The 21105-nt window shown below is 33.8% G+C and overlaps 1 protein-coding gene across 1 annotated transcript; it reads left to right on the forward strand.

Moving 5' to 3' along the window:
* Window positions 1-10536: 10536 nt before the first annotated feature.
* Window positions 10537-16359, forward strand: LOC130825356 (protein WVD2-like 3). The gene is made up of 7 exons (XM_057690524.1): window positions 10537-10555; window positions 12830-13367; window positions 14362-14447; window positions 14567-14660; window positions 14843-14914; window positions 15025-15135; window positions 15849-16359. The coding sequence occupies exons 2-7, from the start codon at window positions 12834-12836 to the stop codon at window positions 16119-16121; spliced, it is 1170 nt and encodes a 389-aa protein (XP_057546507.1). The 5' UTR covers window positions 10537-10555; window positions 12830-12833; the 3' UTR covers window positions 16122-16359.
* The last annotated feature ends 4746 nt before the right edge of the window (window positions 16360-21105 follow it).

The following is a 21105-nucleotide window of genomic DNA, read 5'->3' on the forward strand; positions in this document are numbered from 1 at the left end:
AAATGTTCAACATGCTCATTTTCACTTTGACTATACACCAAAATATCATCAAAATAAACCACAACAAATTGACCCAAGAAAGGTTTTCAAGTTTGGTTTATAAGTCTCATACAGGTAGAAGGTGCATTAGATAAACCAAAGGGCATAACTAACCATTCATACAGTCCTTCTTTAGTTTTAAATGCAGTTTTCCATTCACCCCCTTCATGAATTCTAACTTGGTGATATCCACTCCTAAGGTTGATTTTTTAGAAAAAACTTTTGAACCATATAAATCATCTAACAAGTCATTAAGCCTAGGTATGAGAAATCTATACTTTATAGTGATTCTGTTAATAGCTCTACTATCCACGCACATTATCATTTCTCCATTCTTCTTAGGCACAAGTAAGGCCGGAACGACACAAGGACTTATGGACTCTCTAATCAAACCTTTAGCTAAAAATTCATCAACTTGTCTCCTGATCTCTTCGGTCTCCTTAGGATTAGTCCTATAGGCTGGTTTGTTAGGCAGTGTGGAACCGAGAATAAAATCAATCTTGTTTTGTATGTCCCGTTTTGGTAGAAGTCCCATAGGTATTTCAATAGGAAACATGTGCAAACTCATCAACCAAAGGTTCAATCAAAGGGTAATCATGCAAAACAGATTCAGCCTCTTCATTTAACAATAACAATTCTTTTCTTTCCATAAATTCATGTTGTTCACCTTTAAGTATAGAAATCAAGAAATGAAAATTTGCTAAAGTGGCTTGCAATTTAGGATTAGCGGTAGGTGCATATGGTGCTAAAGTTATCTTTTTGTTATTTAAAACAAAAGTATGTGTGTTTTTAAAACCATCATGCATAACTTTTCTATCATATTGCCACGGTCTACCTAATAAACATGACAAGCATCCATAGTCTCCTTATAACCATTGCCAATGGAAAACGATAGTAAAACTTAAGAGTTTACAGGAATACCTTTGTTTTAATTCAACCATTGAATCATGTATGGCTCGAGGTGTGGTGTGGTGGTGAGATTAAGCTTGTCCACAATAGTCTTTGACGCGACATTAGTGCAACTTCCTCCATCAATCATAAACGAACATATCTTACCTTTAACTGTGCATTTTGTGTGGAATATTGCTTTCCTTTGTTGTTTGGGATCTTTGATTTTGAACCCACTAAGAGCTTTCTGCATGACCAATAGTTCTCCTTCATTCGGATATATCATTTCCTCATCAAGTTCGTCATTTTCAATGAAATCCTCCTCATTTTCTTCTTGATAATCTTCAAACTCAACCAAGTTCACCATTTTTCGGTTTGGGCATTCTGAAGAAATATGTCCTAGGCCTTGACACTTAAAACATCTTCTAGGTGTGAATGAATTGGTGTTTGGTTTGGTCGTATTAGGCACGATTAGAGGCTACTTTAAAGGATTGTTTTGCAAAGCTTTTGAATCTTGTGAATGGGCTTTAGAATAGGACTAGGGAGTGTTCTTTTGGTAAGAAGTGAAGTTGTTAGTTCTTGATGAAGTGAAACGTGAGGTTTCCTTCATTTTAGTTCTTTGTTGTTTATCCACTTTATGTGCAAGGTTAATTAAATCATTAAGGAAAGTATACGGTTGTAATTCAATTTTTTTTTTCGATTTTTGAATCTAAACCATTTAAAAATCTTACCAAGGTTTGATTATCATCCTCCTTAAGGTCGCATCTCATGATCATGGTTTTCAAATTCTCGACCATATTCTTCTACACTCCTGCCATCTTGTTGTAGATGTTGATGTTTGGTGAATTCTCTTGGATGTAGTATGAAGGCAGAAAATTTTCCTTCATTTGCTTCTTCTTCTTTTCCCATGATCTAATCTTGTCTTTCCCTTCTCTTTCTCGTTTTGTAGATTTGCTACCCCACCAAGTAGAAGCATATTTGCGCAATTTTAATGCTACTATCTTTACCTTCTTTTCTTCTTCCGTATTCTTGTAATCAAATACTTTTTCAACGGTTCTTACCCATTCAAGAAACTCATCTCCATCTAATCTTCCTTCAAATTCTGGAATGTCGACTTTAAGATCATCTCCACGGCTTGATTACCTATTAATTTCAGGACTTTCAGACTCATCATCCCCACCTTCCCTTAGGGTGCGCTTCAGGTGTAGAAACTCTTTAAGTTGGGCTTGTAGATATTTGATGGTGGCATTTTGCTCTTCAATAACTCTGCTCAAATCACTTGTTTCTCCTTCACCACTTTGAGAAATGGTGTTTTGCTTTGTGAATGAACGAAATTAAGGCTAGGAGCGTAGCCTTGGCTCTGATACCAAGATGATATAGGTTGGCTATGTTTTGAACAAGGACCAAACTATATGCACACATATGTTTTGAGGTTTCGAAATTCAACAATTAAGGCTGAAAGTTTAGGTTGAAATGTAAAATGTTTTTTTGTGACTTTGTGAGTTTTGTAATAAGAAAAATTAACAAAAGAGATGCTGAAAGAACAACTTGAAAATGGCTGATCCAAGGCTTAGTTTGATACAGATTCACCACAAATTAAAACCAAGGGCTCCTAAGAACACATTCAAACTTTAAGCCAAAAGAATGAAAAGTATAGGAACTTCAACTTACTAAAACCAATCCAAGTTAAAGTAAATTGCAAAGAGAGAACAAAGGAATTTGCTCAAAGGTTGTTTTGTATTGAGAATGTAAAAATCAAATGTGCATTACAAGGGAACAAATAACCTATTTATACTAAAGCATTCAGAAATGAGAAAGAATGAGAGTACAAACTTTGAAAATGAAAGTACAACCAAAATGGCAATAAAATGCAACAACTAGTAAAAAATAAAGGAGATTTTTGCTGATTTTTTTTTCTCCAACAGCTAGTTCCTTTGGGAATTGCAAATTATGTCTTCTATCTTCTTGGGATTAGTTGTGGCTGATTTGTAGAAGATATTATCAAAAAAATCCCACTCAATCTTTAAAATATATGGCTGTTCTAAATCAGTTGGTTTTAAGGAATGCAACGGCTCAATTTGTAGAATCTGATTAGTTGGCTTTGATCCATACATTTTAATTTTGTAATGGACGTCCCATGAGCAAAAATAAATACTAGACTCAAAAAAATAAAAATTACAACTCGACGAACAAAACATGAGACATGATTAAGCTTAATCTTGAACCTGGCTTAATCATCTCTAAGACTTTGTTTCATTACACAAATGAAAATGCAAAATAAAGACTCAAATTAAAGAAGACTTAGTTCATGACTACCAAATTAAAAGACTTGACATTTGGACCTTGAATTTGAGCATCTTCCATATAATGAATCATGGTATTGATCCTGGTTAGCTCATGAGAATTAGATGTAGGTGTTCCTACATCAACATTGCTTCCTTAATGATCTCAAAAGCTTTTTAGCTTCCATAGTCCATATAAAAACACCTTTCTTGGTACACTCTGTGATAGGTGCCATAACAGTGCTAAAGTTTCTAAACAATATCCTATAGAAGGAAGCAAGACCATGAAAGGATCTAACTTGTGTATTGTTGGTAGGAAGATGCCACATTGTAATTGTTTCTACTTTGGTAGGGTCTCTTTTACTCCTTTTCCTGTAATGCACCCCAAAAATAAGTTTCTTGCATAGGAAAGGAGCACTTCTCCAAGTTTCCAAATAGTTTTTGCATCTTTAAAACATCAAATAGCTACCCAAGGTGATCTTGATGTTCTTCCAACACCATACTGTAAATAAGAATGTCATCAAGATAAACCACAATGAATTTTCCTAGGAATGGTCTCAAAACCTCATTCATAAGCCTCATAAAGGTGCTTGGTGCTCCTGTTAGGCCAAAAGGCATCACTAGCCACTCATACAAGGCATATTTGGTCTTGAAAGCTTTTTATTTACCCATCCCCTATTTTCATTTTGATTTGATGGTATCCATTCCTTAGGTTAACCTTTCTGAACCACTTGACCCTGCTAATTTATTAAGCATGTCGTCTATCCTAGGGATGGGCAATCTATACTTAATAGCGATGTTATTCACACTTCTACTATCTATAGTCATCCTTTATGTTCCATCTTTCTTAGGCACTTGCAATGTTGGTAATATACAAGGACTCTTACTCTAACATAACCCTTACTCATTAATTGCTCGACCTACCTTTAAATCTTTTGCGCTCCCTGGGGATTAGTCCTATAAGCTGGTTTATTATGGTGGGCTGCACCTCGTACTAGGTCAATCTGATGCTCTATGCCTCTAATAGGTGGCAATTCTCTAGGTAATTCTTTAGGGAATACCTCTGCATATTCTGCTAGTAAAGGTCTTATCCTTGGGTGTAATTCACCTTTCTGATTTTCGACTTCCCTATTAGGTCAATCTGCATATCGCCTTGCCTTTTCTTTGGATATCCTTCTTTCCCACTCTTCTACTAATCAACATAACACATGGCCTAGACATGGGTGGTGGTAAAGCTTTGTGTGGGGGTAGGGGAATTAAGTCTTTAATCTTACCTTAATGTTTGATAGTGTATATATTGGTTTTACCATCATGCATAGTCCTTCTAATTTGTGATATTCGTATTATTTTGCTATCTTTTATTTTTCTTTTTAGTTTCTTATTTTGTAGTTTTATAATTCATTATTTTAGATAGAAGTATAATTTAAAATACTCTCTTTTCCTATTTTTTTAATATGCTAAAATTTCTAATTTGGACTGAGATAACCTTATAATTTTACTCTATTTTCCTTGATAAAAATCTCCTCAATATTTTATTTGATTTTCACTTACATATTTATTTTCTCTTTATTTGATGTCATTTGTACAATTTAAAATTCCTTCTCTCTTTATCCTATAGTTCCAACGTCCAAGCAAAATTATAATCTTTAGTATAAATGTAACAATTTTACTAAGACAAAACAAACGGGTAATGACTAAACACAAATTCTCAAATTAGGCGGTCTCACTGTCTATTGTGCTAATGTACACTACAAAAAAACAACAATGACTTCTCAAAACAGTCGGAATTTAGTCAGTATAGGGCTTACCGACTAAATTCCAACTATCTCCATCCAGTCGGCTCAGAAGGGTCGGAAATTGCGTTTAGTCGGTATATTAATCAGAATTCCAACTAAAAAATAAATGGTAGGAATTTAGTCGGAATTATGACTAATTGAGCTGGTAGGCATTTAGTCGAAATTTCTGACTGATCTCCTACAATATATCAGTCGTAACTTTCTGACAGGAATTTGGTCGGAGTCAGAGAAGAAAAAAAAATCAAATTTCTCTTTTTTTTAGAAAAGTGGGAGGATGTTGTTGAAAAGCCAGGTTCTGCTGGAACAGCGTACGCACAAAGGATAGAAAATGGTTCACCTCTTCCCTTGTTTTGCGTTGCTCCTCCACAAGGGCGATATGCTCTTCTTTGGAAATGGCATTGTTGAGGCGATCATCCATTTGATTCATGACTTTTGAAGATGATCGAGCCTCTCATTAACCATTTGGGCCGGAGGAGGAGCGCTTTGGTGTTGGGATTGTGGCAACCCAAAGTCAGCATACTAATGTTGTGCCGCATCACCAACACCAAAGACAGCCTTAGAGGACTTCTTCTTTCTGGATGCCTGTAATTCGATGGTTTTAACGGCCTTGAAATAGGCATCGTTCAAACGCTTGACTGGCGCATCTACGGGGAGAGGTGCAATGAGTCGCTTGTATTCATCCTACGAATCGAAATTATAAACATTTGAACAATGGATTTGTAAAAATTTCGGTAGAGTTTCCTCTGCAAATTAACAAAAACCAAAACATAAGTAACCCCTGAAATATAAACCAATATAGATATACTATGTATCTAATTCGAAAACAGTTAAAAATCCAACATTTTCTCAACATCCAACAACAGTTATTCTAAATAATGTTCTAAAATATATGTATATATAATATAATCTACAACAACTAACCTACCAAAAGTTAATCTAATTTTGTATGTTAACCAAAAATGCTAACCAAACTAAGGTAAATAAGAAGTTAAGCTTACACTTATAGGCTCAACCTTGTCGTTGACCCACTGCAAACCATCTCTGATTCGCACTTTATGAATGTGTAGAAATAAATGATAAGAAGAAGGCGTCCTTTGTTGCTCTTGCTCCCAAAATTAATTTCATGAATGGTTATTGAATCTATATATATATATATACATATATATATATATATATATATATATATATATATATATATATATATATATATATATATATATATATATATATATATATATATATATATATATATATATATATATATATATATATATATATATAAACTTAAAGAAATTAGAACATATACCAAAATGCGTAACGTTCTGCTCGCAGAAATTGAACCGCCGCTATGGGTGACTTCGGTCGCACCCGCTTCTTCCCCCGGCGACGGATCCTCCTCCTTCTGGACCGATGAGATTGAAATTCTTCGGACTTCCAGAAACTGATCCACCTTTCCCAAATGTCAGTTGCTACCCAGCTTAGCTTGTAGTCATTATTTTTCTAATAGGTTTTTCCTATGAGTAAAAATAATGTCCTTGTACCGGATCTTGGCCTTCTTATCCTACACCCTATACACTAAGCGAGAAATAGAAGGATCCCAAAACCATTGTTTCTGAAACAACAAGATCAATTAGTTTATTTATAAGAAGTTACAAAGAAGTCAAATAGATAAATGATAAAGTAGTTATCCTTACTTGAAACAATTGCCAGTAGAACTCGATTGTTTGTTCTAGGTGCCCCCATGCCTATGCATTAGGATTTTCATAGGCCACAAAGGACCTACGAATGGAGGTGGCTAATTGGTTGCTACAATCTGTGGCAAACCTTTAAAAATCAACAATTTTTAATTAGTTTATTGACTGAATATAACTATCAAAAATCAACAAATAATAAACGTACCCAAAATTATTAGGCAGCCATAGTAGGGGTGGTCGTGGGTGCTCCACCACAGAGGAAGGATGTTGGCGCGGCGGTCCCTGTGGAGTGACAGGCTCCGATGCCCTAGACAAACATCGCGAACCACGCAACGTCACCGAAGAAGGAGTGACCTCCTCCCTCATAAATTCGCTCCGTTAAAAATGCTCCTGTAAACCTGGAGTAGGTTGAGAATAAGTAAAAGCTGGAGCTTGAGGTCGAGAAGTTATTGGTTGAGAATCAGAACGAGTATGATGTTGAGGTCGAGGTTGAGGTTGTTCATGTGTAGGACAAATAGGGTATGTGATGTCCGGGTGGTGGTTGTACGACTCATAAGGTTGCCCAGTTCTTGGGTCAATCCTTTGTCCTTGAATTCTTGGCATGCCTTGATAAAATAAAATTCACAAAACAAGTTTAACAACCGTCAAACCACCCAAACCAACCCCCCAACAACCCTTCAACAGCCCCCAAAACTGTTACACAACCGGTGAACAATCGCCTCTAAACCGCCCCATAGCCGCCCCCAAAACCACCCCACAACCGCCCCACTACCATCCCAAAATCACCCAAAACAGACTACCCACCACCAAAACAAAAAAAAACCCTAATATTTAACATAAAACAAAAAAACCATAACCTTAAACATAATCAACAACATTAAACATGTTCATAAATCTTAAAAGAACAAACCCTAATATTTAATATAAAACAAAAAACCCTAACATTTAACATGTTTGTGAATACAAAAAAAACTAATAAGATCAATGATATACATTCATCCAACAAAATTCATAATAAAAAAAAAAGTCCCAAATTCATAAATCAACAACATTTCATAAATCATTTATATATATTTCGAAATTTCAAAAAATAAATCATTCCACTAACCACAATTTGAAATAAAACCTAATTTGTAATAATCTTGTTCATAATCAAGTAATAAACAAAAAATAACACAAATTGACATGAATCAAGAAACCATACTTAATCATTTTTATAATCATGTTAACATTCATGTTCATAATCAACTTTATATTCATTTTTAAAATCGAAATTAATCCCTAAAAAATGTCAAAATTTAAAAACAAGACTAACCTTTATAATCGGAGAGTAGTAGAAGATGTAGTAGTCGGCAATCGTCGATGTAGCCCAAAAACCCGTCGGAGAGGAAGATAAGACACCAAAATCGTCGAACATGAAGAAGAGGATGAGAGGAAAGTTAGAAGGAAATTAGGTTAAAATGAAAATGGTGTTTTATGGTGAAAATTTCGTTTTTATATCATCGGAATTTTGACTAACTACCAACTATATGTTGGTCCATATTCAGTTGGTGAGATATTTTCCTGATTTACCTTCTACAGTAATGCACTCAGTAACTTTTCAGAAGATCATGGGAAGGTAAAACACTTTTCAGTATACCGACTAAATGTTAGTCCCAGTTCAGTTGGTATACTGAAAAGCATGTTTTCCTTCCCAACGTTGCAGATTTGTTAGTCCACCTTTCCAGCACATTTTGAATTTCAAAATTCCGACTAAATTCCTACCAACTATTAGTCGGTATCTAATCGGTAATTTGAAAAATACAAAAACACGCGCCTTTTGTTTTTCAATTTATTCGAGTATTATTATTAAAATTATTATTTTTAACATTATTGTTATTAATTTAAATTTTGTTATTCAATTAGAATTAAAATTATTAATATTATTATTATTTTAGTTAAAATAAGAATTATTATTATTATTATTATTATTATTATTATTATTATTATTATTATTATTATTATTGTATTACACTCATAATTATTATTATTTATATTATTATTATTTTTAAAATTAATATTAATAATTACTAAAATTGGAATTTGTTCGAAATTGAAAAATAAATGTACTTTATTACATATACTACAAAATAAATATTGGATAACAAAATATTTATTGGGTTACATAATTATCATCGATATCATCGTCGTCAGATAATACAAGATCTTCGTCGGTGTCTTCATTTTCATCCTTTCTAGGAAGATCTATAACTCTACATCGAACGTCTTGCCCAAAGTAATGCGAGACAAAGTATGATGCTTCTTCTGTAAGATATGCATGTGACAGAGTATGTTTGAAGTGGCAAACCATGTGGCAACACCACTATTCATGATGAACAATATTACTGGTTTGCAAGTATTTTACGGTTAGAGGATACAAGAATATAATTAAGAAAAACTACTATTTCGAGTAAGTACTTATAATTATTACAAAAAAGTGGCCTCACCTAAAAGTTTATTGAATTTTTTTTTCAAAATAAATACAACATATATTATAACATAATAAATAATGCATATAACTAAAATATGACTAACATTAAATTAATGAAAATATAACTAAAATTCATGAAACGATAAATAATGTAATTAACAGAAAAAAGAATATACCTTGATAGTGTTAAGATTACTAGTTAATTTTGAGAGATAATGTAAATATGATAATTTTGTATGAAAGAAATTAAAATATTTAGGAGAAAGAAAGTTTTATAGAGAGTGAGATGTGAAATGAGTGAAAATAAATTGTTTCATTGGTTGAGGGTATTTATAGAAAGAATATGAGTTTTTCAGACTAATTACCGACAATCCTCTGACAAACTTCTCCTATCCAAAAATGCCGACTAAGTTCCGACTATTGTGGCGGACGAAAAAAAACAGACTCTTTTTTTTGTCGGTAATTAGTCTGAATTCTTACCAGGTACATGTTCGTTGGAATTTAGTCGGAAATTCTGACTAATTGTGTTTAGTCGGTAAATTGGTCGGAAAATTCCGACGGTTTGTCGGTAGTCAGAATAATCAGTCGGTAAGTTGCGTTTTTTTTGTAGTGTTAATGTAAATTTACTTCTTAATGTAATCATATATAGCCTTAAGATGACCACTTAATATGTATTCCTCTTATGATAAGATTGTCATACAAGACTTTCTGATTATATTAATAAAAATAATTTAAAAAAATTAATAATTTTTTGGTTAAAATAATAATTTGTTAAGTCTTAAATTATAATTAATATTAATAATTAATGATGGAAGAAAGGAGATAAAAAATTACAGAACATTTAAATTTGAAATTAAATCTTTACAATATAAAAAGTATGTGGCGTTTTCTTACCATTTATTTCTTAGATAATGAATAATAGATTTACTATGCACTTATGTTTTTTTTAACTTTATTTTAAGTGTAGAATCTAACCTTAATAGGTGCCAAGGGATTGAATCAACATTTAGTTAATTTTTATCAATTTTATTTTTAGCTAAATTTTCACTAATTACAGTATGACAAAAAATCAATTAAACTAAATTTTATAATTTCAATTCAATTACTTAAACCGTTAAAAATATATAAAATCATTTATATTTAAATTATACAATAATATAAATTTTCTTGGGACAAGGTTCAAGTGTATCATGAGTCCCACTAATTGTTTAAATTGAAAAAAAATGTAGCTTTAACCTCACAGTAAGATAAATTATCTTGGAAGGAGATGCTTACAAAATTTTAAAGAAAAGCAGAGTGGGTGTTATACAAGTATAAATAAGTGACCCGTCGTCACAATTGATGGAAGGCTTTACCAGACAACACCAACAACATACAAACTCAAATGTATAATACTCCTAACTCCTCCTAACTTGTAAGCTTGTAAGCTTGTAATTGTAACATAACATTACAATATTGCATCACATTATTGTTCATTTATCAGTTACTACTTACAATTACAAACATTACAAGTCATACTTCCATTTCTCTCTCATCTCCTTCAAATCTTTTCTCTCAGATCTGACTCCATTTTGTGTAAGCTATTTTCTCACATTTTCTCTTTCCTTCAACATAAAATGTGCTTCATATTTTGTTTATTTTTTTTTTAATTTTTGATGTAAGCTTATTTGTAACCCGTTTGTTTGGATTATCCATTTTGGGTCATTGGGTTTTCTGGGTATTATTTACTTTTCATAATTGAGCTCTCAACTTTACAATGCTGCCAACTTAATTTATTTGTTCTGTTTTGATTTCTACATCTGTTGAAAAGGATTTAAACTTTTGAAGATTTTGATTCTATTTTTGGATTACAGGGGAAAGGGAAGGCTGAGTGCTAATCGAAACATAATTGAGATAAGACCCATTCTCAGTTTTAGATTATTTTTGGAATTGGTTTGATTTGGGTAATTTTAAACTGATTAGTTGTGTTTTATTCAGTCAATTCTTATATCTATTTTTGCATTCACTCTTGAAATAGAAGTATGTTCCAATTTGTAATTTTAATCCTGTAATTTTGATGGAAGAAAGTTGTGTTGTTTTATGGGAAATGCCTGTGTCAATTGGTTATGGCTAGGCTGCCGACATCGGCACAGGAAACCTTAGTAGACTCGTCCAGCGGCCAATTGCACCATTTTGATTGGGTTGTTGTAACTATCACTTCAACAACTGCCATTGCAATGATCTTTAAGGCCTTGTTTATTTTTATTCTATTTTTTTTTTTTTTAAATTTGAGCCTTAAAAGACAGTAATTTTACTGATACATAAGTAATTAATTAATTAAATATTCAAAAAAAAAAAAGTAATTAATTATCCCAAGTAAACTTAATATTCAAGGGCCTTTGATTTTTGGGTGACAAAACTCTTTAATATTTACTCCGACATTCATTTGAAGTGACCGACTTTATTACTTTTAATATGTGTGGAATTTACTAATATTGAAGGAACGACCTTTTCTTTTATGAAGCTGTAAATATTGAGGTGGGTGGTTGAGATGGGTGGTAAGATAATGTGTAGATATTTAAGGAATTGAATTTGATACCCAATTTATTTATAAAAGAATGGAGTTTCAGTCTCTTTGGTACTTTGTTACAACATGATTTTTACTTTACAACTGGTGCTCAATGGAAGTCACAGTGTTTAATATTTACTCCGTGAATTTAGAGTGTGTCAGCAAGAAACATCCAACTGTATTGTGTAAGTTATGGTTGTATATGTATGTTTTGTGTTATATCGTAAACCTATTCATCAAAGTATTTGTTTTGAGTTCTCGGCTAAAAGTAAGAAATCCAACACTAGAACATTTCATTTTGGGTTAATGCTTGGCTTCTAAGATAATCATATTTGAGAGACAAGTATAGAGGTATATAGGGATTTGCATTGTGAGTTAATGTAATGTTTTGTCACCAGCAATAACCAGCCAAGAGACATTTTTTGATTCTTGAGTCACTTAATGCAAGTTCACTTGTGGTCAAACCTAAACAAAAAGAATACACTGGGAATGTGTGGTATTCAATCCTGGACTTGTAAAGATATCATATCAGGCCATGAAACTTGATATGATTCCATAAAAAGTCCTTTCGGATCATACAAATCAATACTAAATTGTTAGGTAGAGGAATGCTTTTTTTTACCATCTAAAGTAGTTTTGTCAAAACTAAAGGTCACTATTTAAGAAAAATGCCTTTTAAGGATTGTGTTGAGCGAAAGTAAAATGTCTTTATCATGTGTTGGAGGATGGATAGGTACACTCTTGAACATTTTAACTCGGTAGTGAGACTATCAGCTCAAAGAAAGAGTTAACTTTTATTCTAATTGTCGCAATAAAAGAGTGTATAATTATATTACCAATAAATGGTTCATCATTCGTGTACGTTCTATTTATAAGCTTTTGCATAATCCCCAGCATCTGCATCACTTGTTTGTTGATTTTTGACCGTTTTATCATTTGTAAGAGATTACCGTAGATGAAATTGTAGATTTTTCACTTCGCATTTGTAGTCTTACAGCGTAGTATTACAGTATTTGTCGGATTGTAATATTAGTCGATTGAACCGTGTTGCAAAGCATTTTATAGCTGTGAAAGTCACTTCTGAAATTCAATTTTGGCTTTACACTTTGCAGTACTATGGGTATGGAAGTGAGAGATGCATGTATGGACAAAGAACCTGATGGTGTCATAAAATATTGTAGTGCTGCTTCCTCTGTTTTAAGTCATGAGAATGCACCAACTCATTGTGATGGCTCCGAATCAGAATCAATTGAGCACGTTACTGGGAATTCTAAGTTCTTCCCTGTGCTTGAAGAGTATGATTTAAAGGAGTGTACCACAGAAAACTCAAGTATGATTTCTGAAGTTTGTGAAGCTGGAAAATGTGAGGAGAAAGAGTTCCCCAGTACAGTTCACAATGGGCATTCGCAAGAAAAAGTCAAAGCTCAAAACATGAAAGCAAAGGCGGACGCAAGGACTAAGGTTTCACCCAAGGTTGCATCAAAACCTTGTGGTTCAAATGGCCGGACTAACTGCACTGTTCCGCAGCCATTTGCTTTGGCTACTGAAAAGAGAGCATCTATTCGTCCCGTAGAGGCCGAGACTGATGTAAATAAATCGTCACTGAAAACAAAGATCACACAGCCGACCATCAGTGCCAAGAAAAGCCAGGTTTTTCTTCCCTTTAAATTATTATATTTCGACTGTGCTATTCTCTCACCTCCAATCATTCCATTAGCCGCCGCCCCCTCTCTTGTTTCGCCCTAGAAGATAAAACATTGTTATGGTTTTTATAATGTGATCAAAGTAAAAGAAATACGAGAACTTTCCCACATATCCTTACGTTAAGCCAATTCAAATCAGTTCTATTTGTGGACAGAACACTATGTTAAACAGATTTTCCCATGTGGATAATAAACTAGAAAGCTTTAACGCATATGCAGTTTGTAAATTACAGAGCAAGACAATGTTCTTTTGAACCCCTCTTTTGAGAGACAGAGAAAGTAGGCCATAATTAAGTAGCTGAAGATGGAGTGGCAAAATCAACCAAATCAGATATCACGGAAGGCCTCTGCTAAGGCAAAACTCATCACAAAAAATAGCCTCATGCTAGTGAGCCAGATAATGAATACACCATTACATTCTTGTAAATAGAAGGTGAAAGAATGTTGTCTACTACTAGTTTCATCCTGTTTATAAGACTTTGATCCAATAACATGTCAGACAAAGACTGCCAACCTCCCGCTTTCATCCCTTTCCATAATCCTGCACGCCCTCTGCCATTCGTTACATCCGCTGATACCAGGCTTTATAGGAACCCACCTTACGGCAATGATTGAGCTGGGAAATGCCCAAAATCATCCTAAGTGGCAAGAATGTAAAATTTTAAGCTCACTCACTACTTTATTTTTGTTTTTATTTTCAAAGAGAAAAACATTTTAGAAGTAAATTGAATGTTCCCATGAAATTGCTTGCAAATTTTTGTTAGCTCCAACAATCACATGTTCAAGATATCGGCCACATTGAGATTGGGTTCAATTCTTACTGCCACTCGGAAAAAATGATATAGGCTGCATCCGTTATTTTGCACTATGCTAAAGCATGTAAAAATGTTGATGTTTACTCCTTTATTACTTTTTAATCTTTTATTATACCTTTGCCTCAGATTTCGGTAACTCTATCAAGGAAACTGCTGCAACCAGACAACAAAAAACATCCTGATGAGGAAGAGTCAAATTCTGCTGTTTCTGAGTATCCTAAGATTTCAAGCTCATAATATATGTATATGTAGTTTAATGCGCCTCTATAATTCTTGAAGCATTTAAGTTATGTCATAGGAGAAGGAATGGGTTATCCTTAACTGTTAACAGTGTTGCTCCATCTCTGAAGACTTCCAGGGCTAAAACCACTGTTGCATCAGCCCCAGTGTTTAGATCCACTGAACGTGCAGAGAAGCGCAGAGAGGTACTTCCTGTACTCTTAGCTTAGAAACTTTGTTGTTTGTATCCATTTTGTTTTATATTGTGACATCTTGAATCCAGACACTTTAATATCTAATAATCTGTGTTAAACAAGACCCCCTGAAATGTTTGCCAATTGGCACTACAACAAATCAAGCATAACCTTGAACAAATTTTGTTGTTTAGTTCTATAATAAATTAGAGGAAAAACATCAAGCACTAGAAGCAGAGAAACTTCAAAGTGAAGCAAGGACAAAGGTACAATGTCTTTCCTCCATCTTGCTTCTAGGTTCCTGAGATATTATCAAAGGTCATTTTCTTTCTCTTTTCGATTTGGATTTTTTTTTATCTTGTCTTGTGAATCTTAGGAGGAGATAGAAGCAACTATTAAGCAACTAAGAAGGAATTTAATGTTCAAAGCCACCCCAATGCCAAGCTTCTATCACGATGGACCACCTCCTAAGCTTGAACTGAAGAAGGTATGTTATTGAACTTTTCTAGCTATCTATTAGCCTCAAATCAGTTTCTGATCTTTTCAAAGTCAAGTAAACAATTTCGCTATTAACTCGAGATCTTTCGCTTGGACTCCTCAATCCATGTCAGGTGTTCATTGTTTTATAGAGACTAGACACTACTAAATCATTATGTTTGAGTGAAAATGACACTAGGATTCTCGGACTGTCATCTTTTATCTATCAGACATTGACAGTCACATGGGTTATAGAGTCTATGTCACATAGATCAAAACTAGACTAATCTTATAACAAGATATGTAGAATGGGCCAGATAAGAGTCAGGTCAGGGCCTCTTGGCCTGCTCCAAACCCGGTTAGTGTGTTTATAATTTTGTTCTTTCAAATTTACCACATAACAAGCGTCAGTTGAATAATATGTCTCAGAACTTCATTACCGGTTGTTGCCAATTATAATTATTAGACTATTGACTAATATAAATTTGTAGTAATGCATATCATAGTTCAAGCAAAAAAATAGGATTCGCTTAAGGCTGTTTTAAATCCGCTTAATTTATATAAATATAGAAGCCTGACCCAAAAAGGGTCGGCCGTTTAAAGTCCACAAATTTAAGGGATGGATGTTGGACCTAGCCTGTTGCATGGGTCTTGTGACAAATATTCTACAACAGAAAGAAATAATTATGTTGAAAGTTTTGATGTGTGATATACTATTTCTAGGCACCTTCAACTCGTCCAAAATCACCTAAGCTTGGAAGGCAGAAGAGCTGCAGTGATGCTGTCAGCTTATCTCAAGGAGCCAAGGGAAAGAAAGCATCTGGAAAGGGAAATCGTTATAGTATTGGCATTCAGAAAAGAAGTCCTACAGTGTCTGAGAATGAGACGTTTGAAGACAATGAGGAAATTGAACAAGAACATCATCAGTCAGTAATGAATCGAGCTATGGTGTGCTCTATGAATGATGAGCACAATATGGGGATCCTGAGTCACTGATGATGAATAATCGTCTATTAACTATAAGAACTAGAGATTCAAGTGGTGATGTTTACATTCTGTTGAAGTTCTTTTTTCACCCGTTGTTTTTATCTTGTGATTTTCTGAGGAAGATGTAGCTATTTGATAAAGTGCATGCGAGGACTGTATGTCTGCGTCAATTGTTTTGTATGATGAAAAATTGTATATGGCTGATAACTTATTTCGTAATTTATAATGAGAGTTCATGTTATCATAACAATTTTCTCTTGATCTATTTTTTCTTGACCACCCATCAGAAACTATTAGCATATGCCAATTCCCATCTTTTCTCGGGACTTGAAATAAAGTTGCATATTAGCTACACATGGACACGGCTTAGACGACATAGGCTCATCCTGCTCATGGTCTAGCATAGCACAAGCCGCCAACTGCGACAGTGGGACAGTGGGTCATTGTTAAACTTAGAGTCAAATAATCAATACATAGGGGCGGCACCTCTTTATATAGAGTAGGGCAATGAAAGAAAACAAGATACAAAGGTTGCTACAAAGACATAACAAATTGTTAGTTTGTTATAAAAAACTACCTACTGCCTAACAAAAATAATCCTAACATACAAAGCCTAAGAATACACACGTGAGAAATAATAACTATCATAAGAACGACTGAGTGTGTTGAAGAGCAACAAGCATCCTTTTGTCCATAGAGCTTCTGACTTTGTACTGACTGAGGGCTTTGGATTTAATCCTTGTGTTTTAAGCTCAATAGAGCATCTGAGCTTAATCTAGCTTGATATACTTTGTCATCCCCCCTAAACTAGGCATGAGGTAAACATATGCCTAGTTTGGAAAGAAGATTATTAACTTTTGCAGAATTTCAGTTCAGACATCTGCAAGTTGGTTTTTGGTAAGCATGCAGGATAATCGAAGGAGCCATTCAAGGATCTTATCCCTTTTAAAGTGATTGTCCACCTCAACATGTTTAGTTCTGTCATGTAACACATGGTTTTTAGCTATATGGATAGTTGACAACGGGCTTTTAGCGTCGTTTGGCTGAAGGCCTAGTTATGCAAACAATATTTATAATTACCCTAATACACTTACAACGAGTGTAATGGTAAGTAGGGAGTCTAACCACACAGACAAGTGATGATAGACTCTAAGCTTGATGTGTGAGGTTATATGGAAGGTTGGTTGGTTGATGAACTAAACTAATGGCAAGAATGAAAACTAAAACTAAAACAATGAAAGACTAGCGGGAATAGACTAGGTCCACCCTAGGAAGTTCTATTGAAAATAAAGATAAGCTAGGTCAAGCGAGATCGAACAACAATCAATTAAGACACTCAAGATTGTGAGAGGAAGTTGATGACCCTATAAATCAGACGAGCGACCTATAATCGCTCTATGTCTCCTAAGGAGTGGCAGGGCATCGAATATCAATCAAGAATCATCATCAACCTTAATCCTAATCCTAAACATTAAAGACAAGACCAATCATAGGGTTTCACCAATGAAAACCCCTAAGAAGCTACTCAATCACATTAATCTAACCAAGGCAAAAGAAAGAAACAAGGAAATAAAGCAAAGCATGAAGAACTTGAAAGATATGAACAGGAAAGAAATAACAATATTGAACAACAAGAAAGCAAAAAATTTACACCAGAAAGAATTAAAGAAAGCATTAAGGAAAGCAATAAAAGACATGAAAGCAGTAAAGGAATGAAACTTATATAATAAAGTGCTTGAATGTAGAAGAAAGCATAAAGTAATCTAGGGCAAAACATAAAGGAAAACAAGTAAAGAGTTTGTTGAACATTTAGAGTATATAGACCTAAATTTGTATATACTACATACTTACCATAATAGTGGGACTAAAATAATTATATTATAAGTCTAATTAAATGCCCCACCATGATTCATTAGCTTTGCTTGGTGAAACACTACTTTGGTTCATAAGCTTTGCTTGGTGAAACATTACTTTGGTTCATAAGCTTTGCTTGGTGAAACATTACTTTGATTCATAATCTTTGCTTGGTGAAACACTTTTGTTTCAAAAGAAGGTGTTGTTTGATTCATTGCTCTATAAATAGAGGTTGCATGCCAAGGGACATTCCATCCCATTTTTCATATCATTTATGATTTCTCTCTTAAGAATATTGTCATTCTTGTTCTTCCTTTCATGAGATAATATTGAGAGAGTAATTAATTCTCAATACCATCAAAGTTCATAATTCACTACAACACTTGTATTGACTATTGCAATGTCCTTTGTGCTAGTACATTGTTGTGTAGATTGTATCTCATTGTGAATTTCATTTATCATCCCAAGCACCTTTGTGGGAGAAATATCACAATAGGAAAGTACGTGAATGCCTTCTCCTCATATCAAGTTTCTGAGCGACTTCTTTGATTGTCGCAACCTTATCTTCATGGTGTCCATTTGGTGATCTACAAAGCAAGGAGTTCTATTGCCATCCACACCAAGGGAAATACATATCAGTTTGTTTTGTTTTTATTTGCATTATGTCTAATAGAGTTGATGTTCTAAAGTGAGTCAAAATCGCCCTCACAATAGGCATAAGGGTTTTTTTTTTACAGAAATTGGGGGTATTTATAGACCCTAAACAATGTGGCAAGAAAGCCCTAAAAAATAGACCTCGGAAATAAACTTGCAAAGAAACAAAATCGCGCAGAACTGGCTTTATTCGGCCGAATGTACCACTTATTCGGTCGAATGAGGTACCATTCGGTCAAATAGGAGTTTGATTTGCCCCACAATAGAAGAAATCAAAGCAACATTATGTTCTTGACCTTCATTCCCTCGAATGCAACCCCATTCGGCCGAATGGGGTGCCATTTGCCCTTTCCAGCAGACTTTGAGCCAAGAAAACATCCTTTAAGAGCCCGATCGACCGAACCAAGTGCCCATTCGGTCGAATCATGGTGTGTTTCATGCTAAATAGCTTCTTTGAGGTATCAAAGAGCTTCCGATCTTTAGGAGGCCTTTGAGGATGACTTCGAATGTGTGCCATAGCTCCGATAAGCACGTTTATCAAGTTAAATATTGTTTAAACCTAGATATTTAAGTAGTCTCACCACCCAAGTGACCTCTGAGGCTGCATCAGCCCTTGCTCTATATTCAGCCTCAGAACTTGATCTTGAGACTACATGCTGTTTCTTAGACCTCCAACTAATTAGAGATTTGCCTAAACGGAGGATATACCCTGAATTAGTTCTCCTTGAATCTGTACATGCACCCTAGTCGGAATTTGAGTATGTCTGTAGGGATAATTTGGTGTCTCCTTTTAGAATAATGCATTGCCCATTAATACTATGTATGTAGTTTAAAGTGTAAAAGAGGGCTTCCTAATGAAATGACCTAAGAATCTACATGTTCTAACTCTGGGTTTGAACATAATAAGAGAGGTCAGGTTTAGTGTTAGTTAAAAAAATTAGCTTTCTAACAATACTTCTGTGAAGTGTTGGATCAGATAAAACCACTCCTTCCTCAGTAGAAATTTTAACATTAAAGGGCAAGGGTGTAATAGCCTTCTTGCATTTTGATACCCCTAAACTTTGGAGAAGTTCTTTTGTGTATTTCTGTTGTGTGAGAACAAGGCTGTCATCTACATTATTAACTTAGACTCCAAGAAAGTGATAGAGTTGACGATCTTTAATAGTGAATGTATCATGTAGATGTTACTTCAGAAACTTTATTTCCATGTCGTTGTTTCCTGAAATTAGGATGTAATCAGCATACACTGTGAGGATATATATATATATATATATATATATATATATATATATATATATATATATATATATATATATATATATATATATATATATATATATACATATATATATATATATACATATATATATATATATATATACATATATATATATATATATATATATATATATATATATATATATATATATATATATATATATATATATATATATATGTATATATATATTGTTGAAATACACGAAGATGGTCGAATGCAACAAGAGGGGGGGTGAATTGTTGTGTATCTAGCTTACTTCGTTTTTCTTGAAATTTGCGGAATTTTAACAAACAAAATAAAGCTTAAACTTAAAGAGCAAGAGATAAAAAGGAGACAAAGATTTTACGTGGAAACCTTCTTGGCCTAATAAGAAGGAAAAACCACGACCCCCCGCGATTTTAAAATTCTCTACTATGTTTTAGGCAATTAGTTACAATTACATAAAACAAATTTTGCTTCACTCGAAGCTTCTCAATTCTCTAAATGCTTCACTCGAAGCTTCTCTACTTAGGCCATTCTCTTCTCTTTCTCTTCACTTTTCCCTTAGACTTCCCTTAAGTCTAATTACAACTATTCTCTCAAATACCCATTACAAGGCCAAATTCTTAAGAAGATAAAAACTTAAATAGTTGCTTTTTAAAAAATATAATAAATTAATTGGCAATAAAACAGAAAATATTTTTCTTAATTGATCTCACTCAAGGACACTCTTTTTGTGATCTATGAGATATTCGGTTTTGAGCTAATGTTCCTCTATTTATAAGAGGAGCAGCCGAATGCACTTAACCCATGATCTCCACTTGCTTACTTGATCCCAAAGCAAATGGGAAGTAAATAAAAACAAGGGAAATAACCGGCTGGTAGTTTTCCAGAAAATAAGTGACGGTTATCTTATATACTATTAATAGTATATGGGTTTCTTAATTAAAAGGAGACCTTTTTCAAAGCAAAGAAAACTTTTCCATATTTTTAGGAATTTAAAATTAGGTTTTTGCCAATTAATAAATTAAATAAATAAAGCAACTTAATTAAATTTTTATCCTAAACATTAACTGAAAACAGAAAATAAATTTCGTATTTTTCCAGTAACCGTTTTCTCTGGTCCTGTATCGTGGAACAGCGTACTGTCTCTATCTACAGCTTCAATCAGATTGTTACTTTGGGAACAGTGGACTTCCTGTCTCCATTTGCAACTTTCTTACTTCT

The sequence above is a fragment of the Amaranthus tricolor genome, chromosome 10 (genome assembly GCF_026212465.1).
Source record: "Amaranthus tricolor cultivar Red isolate AtriRed21 chromosome 10, ASM2621246v1, whole genome shotgun sequence".
NCBI lineage: Eukaryota > Viridiplantae > Streptophyta > Magnoliopsida > Caryophyllales > Amaranthaceae > Amaranthus > Amaranthus tricolor.

Coding starts and splice junctions, on each gene's coding strand:
- LOC130825356 (XM_057690524.1), top strand. CDS start 12,834: ATGGGTATGGAAGTGAGAGATGCATGTATGGACAAAGAACCTGATGGT. Junction 14,915..15,024: donor AAAGTGAAGCAAGGACAAAG/GTACAATGTCTT, acceptor TGTGAATCTTAG/GAGGAGATAGAAGCAACTAT. Junction 15,136..15,848: donor CTAAGCTTGAACTGAAGAAG/GTATGTTATTGA, acceptor TACTATTTCTAG/GCACCTTCAACTCGTCCAAA.